At 41.7% G+C, this 17,284-nt stretch overlaps 1 protein-coding gene across 1 annotated transcript; it reads left to right on the top strand.

Annotated features, from left to right (window-relative positions):
• Window positions 1-434: 434 nt before the first annotated feature.
• LOC136498291 (peroxidase 72-like) lies at window positions 435-1,609 on the top strand. The gene is made up of 2 exons (XM_066494237.1): window positions 435-878; window positions 988-1,609. The coding sequence occupies exons 1-2, from the start codon at window positions 435-437 to the stop codon at window positions 1,567-1,569; spliced, it is 1,026 nt and encodes a 341-aa protein (XP_066350334.1). The 3' UTR covers window positions 1,570-1,609.
• The last annotated feature ends 15,675 nt before the right edge of the window (window positions 1,610-17,284 follow it).

Raw genomic sequence — 17,284 nt, 5'->3', positions numbered from 1 at the left:
ACAAAGCCACGGCGATGGGGGCAGGCAGATGCGAGCATTATACAAGCGCCAGCGCCGCGTCACTAGCTCCTACTGCTGTCCGTTCTGTACGTGTACCAGCTGATCGAGCCGGTGAGCTCAACATGCATGCATAGCATAGTGTTTAGGTTGTACTTACCCTGCGAAAAGCTAAATGGAGGAGGTGGAAAGACCCAGCCATGCATGCATTACCGGCTCCCCCGGCCCAATCCTCAATAACTAGTCAGTAGTATGAAATTAGTTTACCAGATCGATCATGCTCATCATTCCCTTTCAAGCTTGTGGTTTTGTCCTATAAATACGTGCTCATTCCACACTTCGTTAAACCAACTCGATCGAGCAAAGCAGCTAGTACCATCGTTTTCAAGTGTGAACTAGCTGCAGAGTGATCGGGACGTTGTTTTGAGTAGCTAATAATGGCACGGCGGCAGTGGAGCAGCGGCGGCCTCGCGGTGGCAGTGCTCGCCGTGCTGTCGTCCGTGCTCTGCTCGGGCCACCCGGTGCCGGGCGGGGGGTTCCCGCCGCTGCAGCCGCACTTCTACGACCACGCGTGCCCGCAGATGCAGGCCATCGTGGGCTCCATCGTGGCGAAGGCGCACGCGGAGGACCCGCGCATGGCGGCGTCCCTGCTGCGGCTGCACTTCCACGACTGCTTCGTGCAGGGCTGCGACGCCTCCGTGCTGCTGGACGCCGACGGCAGCGGCAGGTTCGTCACCGAGAAGCGCTCCAACCCCAACAAGGACTCGCTCCGCGGCTTCGAGGTCGTCGACGAGATCAAGGCCGCGCTGGAGCACGCCTGCCCGCACACCGTCTCCTGCGCCGACATCGTCGCCGTCGCCGCCAGGGACTCCGTCGTCCTGGTACGCACCAATACGAACTAATTAATGCAGCGTCGTTCAGCATCGTTGTCTATCCACCGTTGTCGATTTATTTACAATTATTACTCCGATGGTCGTCGCCGAACTGCAGACCGGCGGACCCGGCTGGGAGGTGCCACTGGGGAGGAGGGACTCGCTGACGGCGAGCCTGAGCGGCTCTAACAACCTCATCCCTGCGCCCAACGATTCCCTCCCCACCATCATCGGCAAGTTCGCCAACCAAGGCCTCGACGTCGTCGACCTCGTCGCGCTCTCAGGAGGACACACCATCGGCGACTCGAGGTGCGTGAGCTTCCGGCAGCGGCTGTACGGGCAGAACAACAACGGGCAGGTGGACCGGACGCTAAACCCGGCGTACGCGGCGGAGCTGCGGGGCCGGTGCCCGCGGTCGGGCGGCGACCAGAACCTGTTCGCGCTGGACCCGGCGACCCAGTTCCGGTTCGACAACCTGTACTACCACAACATCCTGGCCATGAACGGGCTGCTCAGCTCCGACGAGATCCTGCTCACGCAGAGCCGCGAGACCATGGACCTCGTCCACCGCTACGCCGCCGACCAGGGCCTCTTCTTCGACCACTTCGCCAAGTCCATGGTGAAGATGGGCAACATCTCGCCGCTCACAGGGACCGCCGGCGAGATCAGGCACAACTGCAGGAGGGTCAACCAATTCTAATTCTAAGGAGGATGCATACATGACGTGCGCCGCCTGCTGCTTGGCCGGCCATCCGTGGTGCTCTTGCTTTGGTGGTTTCATTCTGGATGCATGCTGCGTGTTTCATACTTGAATCTAAGTGTGTGTAGTAGTAGTAAATGATTGAAATTTCTGTTTTAATTTGGTGCCGTTCGATCTCCAGTTGATTTTTCACTCATGTAATTTGCAATTGGTGTATGAAGAAATGATCCAATAAAATTCTGCGTTTGTGTCATTGCTAAACTACTCAAATTAAATTAAGGATGACATGTGCAATTCTAGGGGTACCAACTACCAAGTCTTTTTTTTCTTAGGAAAACTTTGCTATAAGTATAGGATGAGCTTGTGTGGTGTTTGGTCATTTCACATTGAACTCGTTGAAATTGGCCTAGTACGAGCACAACACACAACTGTCCGGAGTTGCAGAGGCGATAGCACCACCATTTTCTTGATGGTCGGCGGAGAAGAGAGGTGATAGCAAGCTTCATGCCAGTACACATAAAGCTATAGGGTTTCAACTCATTCAGCTATGCATCAAATTGGCAAACAGTACTATGTGAAATAACAATCGGAGGTGTTTAGAGTATATATATATATATATATATATATATATATATATATATATATACCATCATTATCTTTGTTGGGAAGCCGATGACCAGCGACAACGCCATGGCCTAGGTAGTGGAAGTGATGGCTTTACTAGAGGTGTCGCAAGGCCCTCAAAGCATGAGGATGGGGGAGAAACCAAAGAGTAGTTAAGGTGGAACAATAGAGAGCTAACAACCAACAACCGACCCTATACCAAAATAGCACAAAGGAGATAGCTTAACAGTGACACAAAATTGAAATTTGTTACTAATGTAAGATTAGAGACGGAGTGAATGCGTTACTGATTAGTCACCGTCCATGGACAGGAAGCAAAATGTGTCACTAATGACAATTTATTAGAGACTCATCCCAACTAGAAGAGTCACTAATAATAGGGGATGTTATCAGTTACACGTTTCACCAAGACGAGTTTCTGATATATAGACACATCAAAGACTCTTCACAACTAGATGAGTCTCTGATAATAAGGGTCGAACAAGATAAGTCTAATGATGTGATGTATTTTGAACTAGTATCATTGCCTCATTTGCATGTATATGTGAACAAGTACTGCTTGTGTTGTGAACCTTTGGTAATATTGATAACTTTGACGTGTGCTATGAACCTGTGTTGTGACCTATGTTATTACAGACGTGTGATTTATAACATGTCTCTGATTTATGCTTATTAGAGACTCGTTTTAATATATATGTCGGTGGTGACAAAATATTTGTGACATTTGAACTAAAAGCATCACTGATAATGGTCATATTTGAGACGCGCATGAAAGAAAAATAAGAGTCATATCGCAGACGTGTCTTTGAATCAAGAGTCATGGATAAGAATCATATTTGAGACATGTCTTCGAGTCAAGAGTTGCTAATATCTTCACATCAATGACATGTTTTCTCAATATGAATAACTGATGTCTTCACATTAGAGACATAGTATAAGTGACATGTTTTGTTTTCTTCAGCATCTCTAATGTGGAATTCTGACATAGTGTGATACATGCAACATAGCTCATCAGAGAGGGAGCAGAACCATGATCATTATTGTTGAGAAACTGTGTGAGATAGAAAAAAAGTTTTTTTTCTACCCTCTCCCTCCTCACATCATGCAAATCAATTTTATGACTATTGTGGTGTTATAGGAAAATCACAATGATTTAGTGATGATGCATGATCAATTCCAATAATTTTGATATCAAACGGCCAGTACCATGAAAGTTTAGCATTATGTGGCAAAATGTCAATTTTATTTTGGAAAGTTAAACCTAACTAGAGTGATTTGGACCGTTCCCTCACTTGATCTTTTCAGCTAATCAACAAATTCCACGATGACGTCTCCCTCAGTCCCGGTGAGGTTAGGTTTTGGTTGAAAGTGCATCTAGGCCCTAAGTGAATTTTGTTCGATTTAATGTACTAACATACTTGATGAGATTATATGCATGGGCTCAAATGAAGCAAACTACAAAAAATGTGATCACATTAAGGACTTATTTGGAAATGACAAGCATATAAATTAGTCCCATTTGTAATTGAGTCCATTGATGAATTGCATAACTGACAAGCTTATTTGGAAATGACAAAAGAGACATGAGTGATAGTGTATGAAATGGTCTCGTATTAAGGGCTTGCTAAGACAAATCAAGAATTCAATATTGACGTTGGATTTCATATAGACAAAAAACTATGGTGAATTAAATGAAAGCTTGATTGATCTCAAAACTGATACAAATGAAGACATTCAAGCAAGAATCATGGTTTTGATGAAATTGATTTCTAAGGATGCTTATGGCAACTCAAGACATAGTGTGACTTGAGGATGGCTCGATAGTGTAAATGAAGCAATGAAATGGTTTCAAAGTATTAAGCAGAGGTGAACGACAAGCAACGGCTTGGTGGCTGAGGTACCATGGCTAAGGTAAAGAATAGTATATGTACTTGCATTGAGCTAATGAACTAATCAAGCTATGAGGAATCATGTCTTGTGGACAATCAATTATTTGTTGAATCATATGAAGAAGTGACTTAAGGATGAAAAGTGTAGTCTTGATCATATTGTCGCAAAGATTCTAAGTCACAAGCTAAATGGGGACATGTTCATGGAAATGGCAGCGTTGAAAGATCTTCAAATGGTGAAGATTGAAGTGATGGAAAATTCCAAGAAAGAGAAGCTCAATTGTGATCTAAATGTATATCTTTGGTCTTGAGTGAAGGTATGTCTTACTATCAAGAGGGATGCAACTTTTTGCTTCTTGATTTGTAATTTGGTGGATTAATGCCTCTTCTTTAAAGAGGTTTGAAGCCAGAACATTTCCATTATCTGGAAAAATCAAGAGGGATGCAACATTGACTACTAGCAAGGCCTAAAAGTGCTCCAAGTAACCCTTGAGGGAAACCCGAGTGATTAACTCTAGAATTAGAAAAGAGTGGGAAGAAATTGGGAAACATGCCATGCTGGTCTTCCAAACTGGCTAGGCCAGTTTTGCGTATGTTTGAACAGTAATAGCTAGTTCTGACAAAGACCAGCCATGTCGGTTTCCTGAATCTGCCAATTTGGTTTTGTTGACAAGTCCCCCCACTGTTGTTTCATGGGAGATGAGTATTTGTACTCACAATTTCCCATTTTGGGGGTTGTTGATGCCTTCCACGTCCATCTAACTTTTAGAAAGCCTTATTGAGAGCTCTCCACATTATCCATTTGCATGATTTGTGTTTTAAGTGATGTTTCTTTTGGATTAGAGAGTCAGACTTGAGTATTTGGAGCTTTTATGAGCAATTGTGAGCTGTTCTAAGCCTCGAGCACTGTATGGGTGCATCAAATTTTTCTAAATACATAGCTTTTGCTATGCACTTAGATATGTAATATGTCTAGATACATAGCGAAAACTATGTATTTGGAAATGACAAAACATTTTATAATTGAGAATGGAAGGGGTACTAAAGTCATGTGCATGTTTTATTTTTGAGAAACTATGTGCAATTAGTGTTGCAGCTGCATGCTGGGGCCAGCAAGTATTATCTTGGCCCTTTAAAACACACACACAAGAAGTAGGGATGGTCCTGCGAGCGGTTCATTCTTTTGACAAAAAGGAAACACAAGAGTCCGGTCTGGGAGTACTGTGCCTGTGTCCGACAGAGGATCGGAAGCACCCATACGTTAGGTCAGTCATGTGGGATTTGGAGGCATCTGGATCTTTGGCTGTGCTCAGGGCCGGATGGTGCTCTCACACACTGCTCAAATAGCTGGTCTCGGGTTGCTCAGGGTGGAAGAAGCTCTCCGATGGCAGAAAAGCGCACAAATCAGAAGTTGGTTTTGTGATGGCTGAGTCCAAAGTCACTTCACAGTCTTGTTGATTGTGTGAATACTTTTGAGGCAGATGAAGAGAATAGAGTAGCAAATGAATTAGCTTTGCTAGCTAGAAGAGAGCTGCATACTGTTGAGGCATGCCCCTCCTGCGTGCATTTCTTTTTTGCAACGCATCCAAAAATGATTTAACCCCAGTATAAGGTAGCAATAAAATACTCTCTTTGCCCCCACAAATAGAGCATTAATAGCTCGTCGGTGAGTTTAGAGAATTCAGGAGGTCCACACACGTGCCTGAGCTTCTGTCTTGTGACCTCTGATGATGAGTTCCACATCAATCTCGAGTGAGAAGTCCCCAACTTTACTGTAATTCTCTTGCGTGGGGGTCACCATCCAGTAGTCCTAAGCACTCGTTCATACTTGACTAATTTATGGTACCGCAATCAGACGTCAATCCCAAAATGGAAGTTGCCAATTTTTTTTTGCGGAAACTAAATGGGAGTTATCATTGTTTTGAAAAAACATTATTGAATCAATAAGCCTTTTTTAGAGTTCTAGGGCAAAGCCCCGGTCATTACATTAACAAAGACCGAAACGTTTTACAACATCCAGTTCCCAAAAATTCTACAAAGCACATAACTTAGTCCAGTCTAGTGGAAGTTTCATCAGAGTTTTCTTTACATTTAATAAGTTGTCACATAAATGTTTTTGATGATGTGGTACCGTTTTTAAGAAGAGAGAGAAGAAGTGAGTTTCATGGTGATAAAACTCTCTTGTCACAATTACCAATTCCCAATGAGTAATGAAATCAAAAGTCTATATATGAAACCACATAATGAAACTCTCTATTGAGAGCGAGTGTTTAATCTATATTTTATTTTATTCTATATGACATGGCAGCCTCGAAAACAACATCATGAAACTTCAGATTGAGACTAGCCTTAAAGACTCCAGAAAACCATTGAACTCCACACTGCGTTCAAGAACAATACATATATACCCCATTCCCTTCCTAACTTCAGAAAACTAACCTAGCTATATTTCCCCTCTGGAAACAACTCGACCACAGCCGAGAACTCCACTAGGCGACTTTTGGCTCAAGTCAGGACATGTGTCATTGTGTCACCCCAAAATTTCTGATTTTGGGTTGTGCATAGAAAACATAAATTAAAATAAATGTTTTCATATTTAGATAAAATTTCCCACAAGTTTAGTTTAATTTAGCGTCAATTAGTTATATGAAAAATGTGAATCTTCAAACTTTCCTGAATTAATTTGATGGGATTTTGCTTGATGTGATGTTTGCTTGTTGTTTTTTGTGTGTTGAAAGTGAGCAAAGTCTTTAAAATACGTATAGTAGGTCGATCTTCCTTCTCCGGCACGCCTTTATCGTTTTCTGCAATCAAATTTCTTGTTTCTTAGCTTAAGCTTTCGTTCGGAGCTTCTCAAAATCTTTTCTTTGTAACCCAAATCACTCCTTTTAGTTTCACGTCCGTCAATCAATCTCTAAAAACTTCTCGGGAATTTTTTTGGCTTTTTCTAGAACTTGTTATCACTTTTCTACGAGCATAATCCAATTTTTTGATTCTCCAAATTATCTTATCATGAGCTCAAAATACTTTATTTGGGTTCCTCATGTTCCTTAATGTCTCCGAGAATTTCCCCAAATTTTTGGAGGTTTCGAAGTATTTTTCGCGGCATAAATAATAATTTTGAACTTTTCTGGAATTATTTTATCCATGAAATTAGTTAATTCCAAAAATAATAAAATCTCTCATTTTTTCAATGCTCAAAGCCCATGAGTAATAATATTAATAAATCCTAAATGCTCAAACATTTATTTACTAATGGGCTTTAATAATAAATTAGGCCCATTAGTGGAGGTGGAGGGTGCAACATTAATTAATATCATATTGCTAGTTGATATAGATATGGAGAGTTTTCCTCCCTATATATATGTAGCAACCCCTTGAGCAAAGTACAACAAAACTACCGTAAGGAGAGCCCATAGTTTGAAAAATCCCTCGTATAATAAATTAGATTTTTCTCCTCCTTCTCATGTCACCGCCAGCCAAGCCAACCCTGATGACGTCTCCGACGAAAACTGTCGCCACAAGGTAGCTATCTCTCTATGCTATAGTATCTTTTTTTTTATCAATCCATCAGCGGTTGACCGCGTCCCCTTCTTTCTCTTTTCCGGTCACTTTTTTGGCAAACCTTCATGGAGCAGCATTGTGCACTGCAGTCGGCCCTACCTCATCTTGGACGAGGCCGGTCCTGCATGTGACCCTAGCCACGAAGGCTCAAGCAGGGCAGCAGTCAGCAGTGGCGGAGCCACAGGGTATGCTGGGTATGCACCGACATATCCTGCAAAACCGGCGGCGAGTAGTATATATATACTATATAATATAGTGTATACGCTGTATTTATAAAAAAGAAAAATGAAAAAGCATACCTGGACACCATTGCTTGATGTCGGGAGGCCCATGTAACGTGGCCCACTCGGCAAGTGAACCCATACGGTATGCGCACTCTGAGTCTCCGACTTTGTACACGATGTTTCAGTTTCCTAATTTGAGTACAGAGCCACGGAGGAACACACCGCCTGCGCCTGACGCCCTGACCGGGTGAGTCGAGTCGGTGTCGCCTTGCCGCCCTCCGCCCTGCTCTGAATTGGAGGATCGCCGTCTATTTCTCGCATGTCTCGTCTGCAATATTTACGGTAATTTAATCTTTGCTCTTCAGGTTTTTATAGAAAAATATTGTTTAGCCTTTTGAATGATTGTCTAGTCACTTTCGTTGAGCGAGATATTTTTTTAAAGTTGATAAAAATAATATAGTCAAGACATTCATGTCCCTTTTTAAGCGTCGAATAAACCGATGAGAAAAATAGCATTGTAAGTCTCTGGTACTTTGTTATGCCTATATTTGAACTATTTATATTATATTTAGTGGATGGTCTGAATCTAATCCTTGAATTTATCGAATCATATTGTAAAATTTACAATTATTACCGATGTTGCCTATTCCTCGTCACCTCTCTACGTACATATACAGTCTTGCCGTGACCTTCAGGCAACAGACGACCGGAGCTCCTGCCGTATGTGCAGCTCGGCCTGTGTAGCAGGCCGCCGACGCCCGCTCCTGCAGCTGGATGCCAAGCAGGCCCCGTTCGGCTTGCTGAATCTTGGCTGAAATTGGCTGAAAAACACTGTTCTGGCTGAAATGTTGTGAGAGAAAAACACTGTTCGTGTTCGGATTGAAAAAAGAAGCCGAACAAGCTGGATATGAGGTAAGCCGAACGGGACCACGTATCGTCGCGTGCGCCGCTTGCATGGACGGATAACTCGTAGACATGGGGATCTTCGTCGAGACGAACCCTGAATCCCTGCTCGAGCTGTGCTGCCATCTTCTGCTCCTTCTCGTGCCGAGCCTGCCATGGTCATCGTCCGGTTTCTATTGCTAGTGAGCATCTGCATGTTCGCATTCTTCTCCGTTTATTCTAGTCCTAACAGCGGCGTTGACATGTTACATACTTACATGCTAGTGATTTATAAACTAAATATTAATTTAATTAATATACATGCAACTAGTTTATTAATTAAAAGTAATAGAGGATTGTCATGTCGGCCTTTTATAAATGAATATTAGATTGATTAATATTAAATTAAATATGTTTTGATTATAATTTGTTAGGCTCAAACACAATCATATAAAAACACGTTTAGATGCTCTCATATTCTTTTCTTTTTGTAAAGTAAAAGTTTAACTGGATTAAATTATATGGCATTGTTTATAAATAAAATATGAGTAGTTTCAACTCCTTTTAAATTAAGTTATGTTTTGCCTAATCCGGTCTTAATAATTTTTACATGGTTTTACTCAATTAAAATATCTTTTCTTTTATAATATAAAACTCCAGGTAGTCGATTCTTTTTAACAATAGTTTCGTTATCGGCGTTTCTTTTGATCTTGTGATTGTAGAGCTACTCTCTTTTACGTTTCTTTTGATCTTGTGACCGTAGAGCTACTCTCTTTTAGTACGTTGTTTTATCTCGTGTGGCGTACTGCTCTTAGTCGTCTCTATTTGTTTGCTTGTATGTTTGTTGGTGTGCTACAATCTATGAGTAGAAGAGCTGTCTGTAAGCGCTGGAGACCAAAAGAACAGAAGATCAAATGTTCTATGAGGAGGTTGACCATTAGTTGTAAAGCAAATGAAAGTCAAGTATAGCATGGGATCATCCTTATTGTCCTATTCACTTTAATCACTTAAATTCATACTGCATGTGCTTCCTTGTTACCGTTAAGGATTTCCTAGAATTGAACTTACCTTGTCACCTATGGGATATGCATTGGGTATCTAATGCTAGTGCTCAACCAAACCTATGATCTTGTACCTGACTAATGGTGTATGCAATAAATATTAAAATATGACTTTTTAGCAACTTGATAAAAGGGGACTAAAGTATTTAGCTACTTTCTAAATGCTTTAGATTTATCTTCCTAAGGACTTGTCTATAAGTGATCATCCGGGATACAAGCGTGAGGGCCACATGGCTCTGGCTTTAGCTCAGTACAAGGACCTTTTTCTAGCTTGTTAGTGGTTACCTTCATAGCGCAAAAGGGGCTTGCCAAATCGGGTATAGTGCGGCCTCTGTCTTTATGTGTATAGCCTGCGCGGAATGTGCCATTTAGAAGAGGAGCTCTACATCTGTTTGCCAATTGAAAACCTTGCGGCCCTAACTTGTTAGACGAACCTTTGCAAGACTTCATAGTGAATCCTACATGCTCACTTTGGAATTGTTTTGGGAGTTATAAACCCGGGCATATGGGTACCATGACTCACAGTGAAAGTGTACAACCTCTGCAGAGTATAAAACTAGTATATCAGTCGTGCTCATGGTCACGAGTGGCCTTAGAACTTTTACAGAATAGATGAACACTATTGACTACTTGTTTATGCTATTTTATTATTTATGTTTACCTGATCATGTGTTTTATCGGCTTATGATAAACTTGTTGCTACTCAAATGCTAAAAGATGACTCACTAAAAGCTAATGCAGTTAAACGAGTGTCTACCTTTTGAGTTTCATGAACCCTATGTTATATTTGTTGAGTACGATATGTGCTCACCCTTATTTCCCTCACACCTTAGTCTGTAGTAAGGTTGCTCAGAAGATTGATGAGGACACAGAGGAGTTCCCAGAAGATAGTGCTAGGCGTATGTTACCCTAGTCAGCTGTCCCTGTGAAGAATAGAGTTTGAATATTAGTTACCGTTTCACGATACTCTGATGTAAGTGTTAATATAGCTATGTATACGTTATTTAATAACATTGTTTTTGGTACTATTCACTCTATTGTTGTATGTGTGGATTTTCTGGATATACATACGGTGAACCTGATTTTGTCTTTAAAACTGGGTGTGGCAGTCATCTCCCAAATATATAGCTGCATTCTGGTACTGGAACTTCTCCAATTTATCATCCACTTGATTTCACCACGTAGCCTTGTAGGTCTTGATGGCTAAAAGTTTCAACTTCTCCAGCCTTGTCTTAAATTGCAGGATCCTATTGTCTTTCTTAAAAGCCGAGTAAATCTCTGTTTAAAAAAATTGCAGGATCCTTTCCGGTGGGCAGAGTGTACTCCAGTCCTGAAGCATGACTATTATCTTCAGGGAGAAGGGATTGTCTATTTTCCCAAATAGTTCCCTGAAAGCAATGAAGACTGCTTCTTAATTTCTAAAGCCCACACAGGGCAGCAGTATAAAACTAAACATATTGCCTACTAAAAAAGTTTTGTTGACTGTCCTATTGAAAGAAAATCAGCACCTAAAATTTTATCTAGGGTTTACAGAGACACAACACCACATCTGCTTCACTACAACGCAGTCAAAGAAAAGGTGAAAACCGATTCAGGTTCACTACAAAATAAACATTTTCTTGTACTAAGATTGCTCCTTTGTTTTTTAGAAAGCAACCATAAGAAAAAATGAACTCTAGGAGGTATCTTGAGACTCCAAACCACTGGGACATGAACAGGTAACACCCCACTGAAATTAATCACTTTATAGAGGGATTGAGAAGAATAAACACCACTAGAAGTAAACCGCCAAATTAAGGAGTCTTCTTCATCAGAAAAAACAAGTTGTAGAGGCTGACTGAACTACTTCTAACTAGTGGTTCATCAACCTGTTATCAACCCGCCTTCTAGAGGTACATTTAAGATTAGTTCGACCCCGAAGGTTAGTGACTGTTTGAGACTTTTCATTGACCAGGATATAAATCTCCCAAAACTATATAGCTAGACTTGAAGTCCTCCCAAAACATACTCTTCTTGATGTTTTCTATTTTCCATCTAAAACTCATTTTCGCTGCAGAAGGTGCCCACATTAAGCCTTTGAATAACTTTGAGACCCCGAAGGTCATTGATCTATAAAAGATACTTGTTCTATCTGTATTGTATTTGTGATCAACAAACTATCTCTAACTTATGCCCATCTAGATCATTTCTTCAAATCCAAGAGGCTAGCAGACAAAAGTTTGAGTCTCTCAGGTTGGGGATCCCAAGACCCCCACACTCCTACAACATACTAACATTTTCCCAGTTTGCCGAGTGATGCTTATGAGAACTAGGATTGTCGTTCACAAACAGTTTGCTAAATGAAAATAAAGAACATAGGTCGTCCACTTAATAGAAGACAACAAATAAACAAATAAAAATTAGTTTAAAATATTGGAGTTCCCTATATGAAAACCCTGGTCTGGAGGCTCACTACTGCAGAAACGCTTTTTAGGGGCGGCTCGTAACCCTTTGTAGGGGCGGTTTGGCCAGCCGCCCCTACCCAACCGTCTCTACAAATCATGCATTTGTAGGGGCGGTTCCTAGGCCGCCCCTACAAATCGATTTGTAGGGACGGCTCGTGTTACCAGCCGCCCCTACAAATTTGTAGGGGCGGCTGTAGTACCAGCCGCCTCTATAATATCTGTTTGTAGGGGCGGTTCAATCTAGAACCGTCCCTATAGTACGTTTTCCTGCCAAAAAATTCAAATTTACAATTCAAATTCGACCAAAACACTGTTCGTTTCCGCGTATTCCATCCAGCGTTCGCGTTGCCAAACGCCCAGCGACCAACGTTTCGAACTGCGTTCGCGTTGCCACGCCCAAGACCAATGTTCCGAACCACGTTCGCGTTGCCGAACGCCCCGCGACCAGCGTTCCGAACCCCTTAGACTACAAGCACAATAGTATTATATAAATTACAATTACAAGTCCAATTCACAAGAATATATACAATTCATCATTAAATATACAAATTCCATACACATTGTTATCAACATCCTAGAGCTAGCATTTCAGTCTTACGAAAGTGTTGGTACTGAGGATTTCTACCTAAGTCAGACTCTCGGTCATGGTAGGCGCCTTTGATGTGTACAATCTGGTCCAATATGAAGTTGCAAAGGTCGCCGACGAGCTTTAAGAGTTGGTCATCCTTGTATGGGTCTCTTTTCATTCCTTTCTCTTCTCTCCACTACAAGAGAACACGTTTCGGTTTAGTATTTCATACCATGTACGAAGTTTTTATACTACGGGTGAAGAGGTTCAAACTTACCCTTAAGAGGTGTCTCCTATAGACACCGGTGTTATTCATCATAGAACATATATAGTATCCACAATGTACACTCTCAGGCTTCTGCTTGAGGCACTGTATGTTTTGCATATGAAAATGTTAAGTAATGCATTTGACAGCCATGTAACGGAGTACTGAAGAAGTAATTCAATAAAATTCATATCATATCGGGAGGACAAGGACTTCCAGGCACCACGTGTGAATTAGATTCATCTCCATTTCTCCTAGGTGAAAGCATGTGTGCATGTCATTGAAGTCAAAGACAATTTTCCTGGCTGGGCTTCCAAATGTGCCGGTGGGGAAACATGCTTGTATAAGATCTATGCTTGTTGGGAGAACACGCAAGTACCAATCATGGAACCTTCTCATTCCAAGTGGTAGGCGTTGGATGTCCCAGTTTGGTAGGAAGGGCTTGCCTCTTTCATATGTTTTCGGGCAATCCTTTGACCATTTGATGGCATCAACATTTGGATACTGCTTTGCAATTTGGTGGAGTTTGCTAGTGACGGCCTCCTCAGAACCCCATGATGGGACTTTTTTAACTTGGTTCTCAGGCTTGACCTGGTCATGGGAAAACCACTTGGACATCGACGAGACGTCTCTCATCGGAACATAAACTGGCCTTATGGTGATTGGATGCTTCTTTCGAAGTTCCCATTCAAGCACGTCCTCATCTTCTTGTGCATCACCTTCTTCAGGAGGCACTCGTTGTTCATGTTTTGGTCCTTCAACCATGTAGTTAGTTGTTGCTTGTGTTGTTTCATGACCCAATCATCCGAACGGATATTTCTCTCTGCCATAATTATAGCCAAGTGTTCATCAATGTACGGTTACATCAGCTGTGTACTCTGCAAGACACTGTAATACGCCCCGACTCACCTCTTTGTAATCATGGTTGATGAACACTTTTCTACCACTGGTGCCCTTCCCAGCCAGCCTACCCTTGTGACGAGAATCGGGTTTATCAATCCCTTTCTATACTTTTAGGTACTTTTGACAGCACTCGACGACTTCTTCAGTACTATAACCCTCTATCATGGAGCCCTCTGGGTATGCTCGATTATGCACGTATCGACTTAGAACCGACATGAACCGCTCGTAGGACCACATTTCATGCAAGTAGCAAGGGCCCAGCGCCTGTATCTGATGAACCATGTGAATCATGAGATGTGGCATTATAAAAAAAAGCAGGAGGTAAACACATCTCCAGTTGGTTTTGTGTCTCCACCACAAATTCATGTAGGTCACTCAGCTCTTGCTTGCTAATCGTCTTCTGTGAGATCTTCGAAAAGAAGTAGCACATGCAGGTGATGGCCATTTTCAAGAACTCTGGCTTCATAGCCCTGATTGCAATAGGTAGAAACACTGTCAGCATCACATGGCAATCATGAGCCTTGTAGTGTGTTATTGATAAGTCCTTCATTGACACTAGTTTTTTCACATTTGCTGAAAACCCAGTTGGAACTTTGATCCCCTCAGGAAAGTGCATATAGCTCTCTTCTTGTCTGGTGTTAGGTTGAAGCACGCCGCGGGCAGAGTGTATTTTCCATTAGCCTCAGGTACCGGGTGAAGCTGTGGCATCACATTTAGCTGCACCATGTCTTTCCGTGCTTTGAGACCATCCTTTGACTTGCCTATGTCCATCAAGGTAGCAATGAGACTCTCAAAGACATTATTCTGCACGTGCATAGCATCAATGGCATGTGGGACCTCCAAGTCTGGACAATAAGGCAGATACTGAAAGAAGATCGATTGTTTCTTGAAAGGTACGCCTTCGACAGGAGGTGTGCTTCTATCTCTGTTCGTCCCATCCAGATTCTTCTTTTCATAGACGACGCATATGTTTTTCACCATTCTATACACGTGTTCTCCATTATGACATCTCTCCAAAAGGGGTTCAATCTTCGGGGCGTTGTCATAAAATCTAAAGAACAATTTGCTACGGTACTTGTGACTTGTCTTTAAGAAGCGTCGGTTCCTTAGGTAAACTATCTTCTTAGATGCATCCAGGTACACCCATGTAGTACCATCCAAGCAAACCAAGCATCCCGTCTTTCCTTTGATCTGTCCAGACAAAGCAAACAGCGTGGGATAATCATTGGCAGTAACAAATATTATTGCTCTACATATAAAGTCCTCCTTTCGGAACGCATCGTACATCTGCTCCCCATGCCTCTATAGCCTCTCTATTTCTTGCATCAAAGGCTCGAGGAACACGTCTATATCAATGCTTGGTTGTTTAGGGCTAGAAATAAGAATAGTGAGGAGAAGGTACTTTCTCTTTTGACACAACCATGTTGGGATGTTGTACATGGTCAAGATCACTGGCCATGTGCTGTGGTCGCTCATCCTCTCATTGAAGGGATTCATTTCATCGGTGCTCAAGCCGAACCGTACATTCCTTGGGTCATCGTTGAATTCTTTGTGCTTCTCATCAAACCTTTGCCACTGACTACAATCAGCCGGGTGTGAAATCTTATCATCATCCACCTTACGCTCATCATCCCACCATGTCATGAGTGCAGCTTCTTTAGGGTTTAGGAAGATACATCTCAAGTGGTCGGTCACTGGTAGGCACCATATTACCAAGATAGGAATTCTTCTCTGCTTTGTATCGTTGCCTAATAGTGTCCTCTGGGGCTGACATTCTTGTACCACCTTTTTTGTACCCTTCTTATTCTCTTTTTCTCCGTGGAGGCTTCTTCCCCACCGTAAAGGTCATTGTTCTTGTACTGGCTGGCCCCACACCGGGGACATTTATCCAGTGACTTGAACATTTTGCCATGAAAAAAGTATATAGTGGTTGGGGCATGCATTGATTTTTTCAACCCCCATTGTCAATGGACTTATGACCTTCTTCGCTTGGTATGTGTTGGCGGGAACTGAGTTTGGTTGTGGTAGCACCCATGACAGGAGATGCAATAGATCATTGAAACTACAGTCTGACCAGTCGTACTTAGCCTTCAAGATGAGCAGCTCAAGCACAAAACGTAGCAATGTCTAATATGTCGGACAGCCCTATTCAACACCATATACAGTCTTCTTCGATGCTTTTGTCACCCTTTCCAAATTTTCTAGACCTTTCGGGCTATTTAGTAAAATCTCTGATCCAAGGGCTCGAATCATGTCCTCCAAATCATCTTCATCCCCAACACGTGCTCCACCATCATTATTGGCACCACCTTCGTCGTTACCATCCCAACCACCAGCATCACCACCTTGTTCATTGCCAAACTCGAAATCCATTCGTGCATCAAGCTCTACTGAATATTGGGACAGAGATTCTATGGTTTCATCATCGTATTCCTCCTCATCCTCGTCGTTAACAATAACCGTTTCACCATGATGAATCCACACTGTGTAGTCCTCAACAAATCCTCGCATAATCAAATGTGATCTGATGATAGTCACATCTGTCCATGCCATATGGTTCTTCCAATCTTTACAGGGGCAAATAATTGTATCCTTATTCTCTTTCAATGTCATTGCATACTTCTTTGCGGCTTCAATAAATCTATCAACCTCTTCACGGAAACCTGCCTTGAACCTTAACGAACCATGCATCTAAGAGTTCATGTACTCCATCTTTTACAACAACAACAAGACAAACATTAAAGGACTACTTATTCAGATATATATAAAAATGAATCAAATTAATAATTACTTGAGAATAATTGTATATACTTCAGATATATATGAATATAAATATAATATAATTACATGAAGCATACAAACACACCATGGTAGAGGAAAATTAATTAATGATCCATTTATCCATAAATAATTAAAATACATATTTATTGATTACAATAAACAATTTCAAAGACAATAATTAGCAACAACTATACTTTACCCAATATCTTTCATACAGACCCTAGTCCAATTTTATCAAACATAAATTTACAAAAACAAAATTAATAAAAAAACCAAACCCTAGATCTAGATCACATGCACATGAAACATGCATAAAACTAACTAATTGTTCACTAAAATCAAGAAACATGGACCAAATAAGGGTATGATCTTCTTTCCCTCCCTAATTTACCTTAGTACATTTAAAACTTGGGTCTAATTTGCTTCATAAGTAGCTCAAGCACCATAGAAGAGAGAGAAACAAAACTTTAATTACTCACTAACCAACCATTAAAACTTCAAAAAAAGTGT

This window comes from Miscanthus floridulus, chromosome 12 (genome assembly GCF_019320115.1).
Source record: "Miscanthus floridulus cultivar M001 chromosome 12, ASM1932011v1, whole genome shotgun sequence".
Taxonomy (NCBI): Eukaryota; Viridiplantae; Streptophyta; class Magnoliopsida; order Poales; family Poaceae; genus Miscanthus; species Miscanthus floridulus.
The sequence above is the reverse complement of the archived record's forward strand: the minus strand, read 5'-3'. Positions and strand labels throughout refer to the sequence as shown.